The 4,968-nt window shown below is 37.5% G+C and overlaps 1 protein-coding gene across 1 annotated transcript; it reads left to right on the forward strand.

Annotated features, from left to right (window-relative positions):
* The first annotated feature begins 277 nt into the window (after positions 1 to 277).
* Positions 278 to 4,756, forward strand: LOC116413040 (uncharacterized). Its single transcript, XM_031909743.2, has 4 exons — positions 278 to 362; positions 1,758 to 1,919; positions 2,917 to 3,078; positions 4,583 to 4,756. Exons 1-4 carry the CDS (start codon positions 279 to 281, stop codon positions 4,754 to 4,756), a joined length of 582 nt encoding a protein of 193 aa, XP_031765603.2. The 5' UTR covers position 278.
* The last annotated feature ends 212 nt before the right edge of the window (positions 4,757 to 4,968 follow it).

The raw sequence follows: 4,968 nt of genomic DNA on the forward strand, positions 1-4,968 counted from the left end.
AAACCTTAATTTTTAAATAAAAATAATAAAATTAATTAAGTACCTTCTTGTTTTCGAAGTTGGTTGATTAGCATTTGATACATTTTTAGTATATATTAGTATTTACTATACAAATGTACTTCCGTCCATTTATTATGCATATATGATCTTTATCTATATAAAAATACAGGATATATCTAGTTAAATGGGAAAGTTTAATGCGAATAGTGTAATTATAAAATAAAACTAAATGTTTTTATTTAACGTACCTACAATCAGTGTACTCGCATCATTCCAATATGATCCGTGGTGTCCATTGGTTTGTTATAATTCTTGGAATATTTCTTATTTCCATACAAGATACAGAAGAATCAAAAAGAAAGGTATATCAGATATATGTTATAGATTATTATTTATGTACGGTTATTTAAAATTTAATTAACAAATTTAACCCTTAAATACCTGAAGTTTAGAATTTGATACCGGAGTTATAAATCGCATTGGACGCCTACAATCGATTTTATTTTAATATTTGGCTGTTTACATGTTACCAAATATTTTTTCTGAATAAATATATGAAAATATCGTTTTGATTTTTTTTACTAATTTTCCCCATTAGTAAATACAGTAAAGGGTACACTTATATATTTTTTAATTTGACTTTAAAAAATCAGGCCTTTAAGGGTTAATGCACTCACCCCCATGAACTTGTCGTGTGGTCACCTCTTTTTTTTCCAGTGGGCGTCGTAAGTGGCGATTAAGGGATTAACTTAATAATCGAAAGACGGTCAGTAGCATTCCTCTTAAAATCTTAAAATATCACCGAAGTCCAACTGCGGTTGCTATTATTGGTAAAGCCCTCCCCTTCTCCCTTATGGGGGAGACTATTATCCAGCAGTGAACAGTTAACGGCTGATAAGATGATGATGAACTCCTATAAACGCTCCTATTAGATCCAATGTAATACCCCGGGATTACAGCGGATCTGACCACAAGATATGAGGGGTGAAAGGAATTTTTAGTAATATGATCTACCAGCCCCATACTATAAAAATGCCCTGTCAGGTCGAATATACAGAAGTTTCTGATACTGGAATTCTCTGGAGAATGCTTTGAATTCTGTCATTCTTCTATCTATCTATTATACCATCATTTCGGCTTGTATGCCTATCTACGTCTGTATCTATATAGGTATGTGCGATTCTTCGTTTTTTGCATTGGGGCCAAACATTTTGGTCCTTTTCATTGTAAAGTTTATGCCATAAGTCACTACGCAGACTAAGCGAGTTGGCGAATGGATGTTTTGGAAGAAATTTTGTGTGGATTTTAAAGGACTTTTGGGCAACAGTTAGATTGTCACTATGTGGGAGGATGTGAGATACGGTAGAACCAGCTGTGGTCTCTGGGAGCACGTATTCATCGGGAAGACAAACCCACTGAAGAAGGATTTGGAACCTATTGCTCTTATTGAAATGACTCATATGATTTTTTCTCAACATCTCAATTTACAGATATCGTCCAATTACATTTTTGCATAGCTGTGTTTCGATTTGAAGGGTGGACATATGGCAGTGAATTTACAAGGTACAGAGGAATAACACCTGAGTCCTCAGAAATAGCAACGCATGGGGGGTATCATGGGCGAAACAGTATACTCTGTTATGGCCATGGTACTGCTCATGTCTATAGGTGATGGTTACCATTTTCCACCATGTGTATGAAGTATGAAGGAGGCCTGCAATTCATAAAGATTAAACGGAGTGTAATTTCTTTTTCAGAGTATACAATATTTCAGTACAGAGCACCCCTGTATTGTGTACCGCGACCCAATGGTTTCTGGGTTTGTAAATATCACCTCACGACGTCACAGCCGCAAGGACCCCTTCTACTATGTTGATTTTCATATAAATTTGCTCGTGTCAATTGGCAACAATGTCACAGTAAGGTTTCTTTATAAAAAGATAAATAAATAGACACGCTCGCCTGTGTCCGTTGGTGTTATGATGAGAATAACTCTTGAGATGCCCCCATTTAGCCAAGTATTTTTTTTTACCATTGTGATGGCAAACAAGCGAACGGTCCATTTGGCGGTCAGCGGTTACCATAGCCTATGAACGCCTGCAATACCAGGGACATTACGCGCGCGTTGCCGTCCTTAAAGAAAACTCTTTATCCCTTTTTTAAGGAACCCCATGCTTTATTCTCTTGGAAAAAATTCGATAGGGAGCTCATTACATAACCTGAGCGTTCGTGGGAGAAAACATCTCTGAAACCGCGTTGTACGCGACCATTTAGGTTCTAAGGTATAATAAAGGTGAACTCCTTGTCGTTGGCGAGCCGTACGATGAGCATATTAGAATCTTATTTGACAGCTGGCAACGTAGCAAGTGTGTGTGGACAATTAATTAATTTTACGTATAAATTTCCTTATCTGTGTTATATTATAAAAATGTTAAATATTGAAAAAAAAAAACAATTTTTTTTGTATATTTTATTTCATAATCATCATCGTTATATTAGCCCTTAACCGTCTACTGCTGAACATAAGCCTCCCTTTTGGGTGCGTTTGCCAGTAGTTGCCACGCTTGGCAGGCGGATTGGCAACCGCAGTCAGGCTTTAGAGATGTTTTAAGAGGGACGCTGCTGTCCATCCCTCGCTGTCCTTTAGTTGACCATTACGACACGTATGGGAAAGGAAGGGGTGGTCTGTTCTATGCCGGGATGACGATGATGTACCATGTAGTATAAAACTAAATATTTGTTGTCTAAACTCACATTTTTTTGAAATGGATAAACTCAAAAATTACTCAGCTGATTTTAAAATTCTTACACCTATTAAAATGAAAATTATTAGCGTGTAACGAGGACTGTATTAAATTTTCAAAAAATTCATGCAAAGACGGGGCGAGTCGCTAGTTGCTTCTAATTTGTTTGCAGATAAGCTTTTATTTCTTCGAGTTCCTCACCAATCAGTATAAACGCGGTTTCATTGAGATGCACATGGGCCTCTGTGATCTAATATTCAAGGATAAATTTTTCGGCACTGCTTTAAAAAGGCATTTAAATTCGACAATACTAGAACATTGTCCTTTGCCTAAGGTTAGTTAATTCAATCAAGCAATCATCTTTATTCATATACATCTGTTACAGATTCTTATGATACGACAATTTATAATTATAATAATTACTATATGAAATTATGGGCAAATGTGAAATTTTTATAGGATCCCCTTCTTTCTGAGACCTAACGTGCTATGCCTCTGTACCCTGTAACTTCATTATTATATTCCATGCTTCAAACCGAAATACAATTGCCTTTTTATAGAAATGGAAGGAAAAACAAGATGGTGGGAAGTAGTCGTTGTCGTTTTTAGACATGAATAATATATATATATATATATCATAGAGGTGAGGTACGTGGTACCCTTCATGCGTTGCCATTCTTGAGGAATTGACTAAAGTAGGGGGAGAGCTGTAGTATAGAAGCTATAGTAGTTTTTTTTATTGGATGAAAATGGAATGGTAACCCCGCCCGCGCTAACGGGATACGCTGGCGGGGCACCAGTGAAGGGTGATCGATGAGGATAAAAACAGGCCAGTTAGCCCATCATGATGAATTCATCTGAAATTAATCATGATAGATTCCATGGGGAACCGCGAGGAGGTGGACCTGGTTGAGTATATTGCTAGCAATGGGATTCTCAGTCTCCATTACTAACAATCCCTTTCCCCCCTGGCTGTAGTAGTTAGCTATAGTAATGTATATAGTAGTAGTGAGTTAGTAATGAGGGCTGTTAGAAACCCCATTCCTAGTAGCCCTATAAGATACCCTATAAGGTTCCTCCACGCGGTTTCCCCTGGTTTACAAACCTGGTTAATTTTCGTTGTATTTTATCCCAGCATTGTTAGATCGGATATTTTTTCGCAATTTTGGGTGAAAACTTTTCTGTTTGCGAAAATTACTTGAAAAAAATTGGATGAATTTTTGGCAGTTTTGGTACTTATAGTCGTAAATCGCATAGCGGTATATCAAACATTTAAATGAATGTAGCAAAAGAGGTCAAGACGAGGAATATAACCTGCCCCACTGACAGCACTATAGGGTATATTGCCAGGTCGACCTCAATGTGTTCCCCTGGAACTCACTGTGGTGAATGTTTACTAAATTCTACACAATAGGCCAACTGACCTGACTCCATCCTCCTCATTTAATTTTTTTTATACAACTTAGAATGACAAACAAGCTGACGGCCCACCTGATGGACAGTGGTAACCGTCGCCTATAGACATGAGCAGTACCATGGACATAACAGAGTATACTGTTTCGCCCATGATATCCCCCATGCATTGCCATTCCTGAGGACTCAGGTGTTATTCCTCTGTACCCAGTAAATTCACGCCATATCCCGCCCTTCAAACCGAAACACAGCCATGCAAACACAGCTGCTTCACGGTTGAAACACGAATAGGACAGAGGTACCCAAGCAATCGACTTTTGTACAAAGTCTCCCTCTGGTAAAATAATAATGATAATAATAATCTGGCAATTAAACTAATTTTATTACTTTTGAGTTGGTTGACATTTTTCCGTCGTCTCTTTCAGGGTGATTACCACTTTCACAATATGACTATTCCATTAGAACAGGTTCCGAGAGGATTCCCGTTCACAAAAGGACGCATTTATGCCAACGCTACCATTACTGGAACAGACAAAGTTGTTGGAAGTGCATATATAGATTTGGAGTTGAAAACGGCGTGGGTGGAAGATGCTGGTTAGAAGAATTTATGTATTTAGTAAGATTATTATCAAGAATGTCCTGGTAATATGAATAAAGAGAAATCAAATCAAACCGTGTAATCAATAAGTCTAATGATGTCCGAGATTTTTTTTTTATACAATTTAGAATGGCAAACAAGCTGACGACCCACCTGATGGAAAGTGGTAACCATCGCCTATAGACATGAGCAGTACAATGGACATAACAGAGT

Source organism: Galleria mellonella, unplaced genomic scaffold, assembly GCF_026898425.1.
Source record: "Galleria mellonella isolate WM207_F2 unplaced genomic scaffold, CSIRO_AGI_GalMel_v1 utg266, whole genome shotgun sequence".
In the NCBI taxonomy this organism is placed as follows: Eukaryota; Metazoa; Arthropoda; class Insecta; order Lepidoptera; family Pyralidae; genus Galleria; species Galleria mellonella.

Excerpts from the sequence above, each read along its gene's own strand:
- LOC116413040 (XM_031909743.2), top strand. The coding sequence starts at position 279 with ATGATCCGTGGTGTCCATTGGTTTGTTATAATTCTTGGAATATTTCTT. Across the intron at positions 363-1,757 it reads CAGAAGAATCAAAAAGAAAG|AGTATACAATATTTCAGTAC; the intron begins GTATATCAGATA and ends TTTCTTTTTCAG. Across the intron at positions 3,079-4,582 it reads AACATTGTCCTTTGCCTAAG|GGTGATTACCACTTTCACAA; the intron begins GTTAGTTAATTC and ends CGTCTCTTTCAG.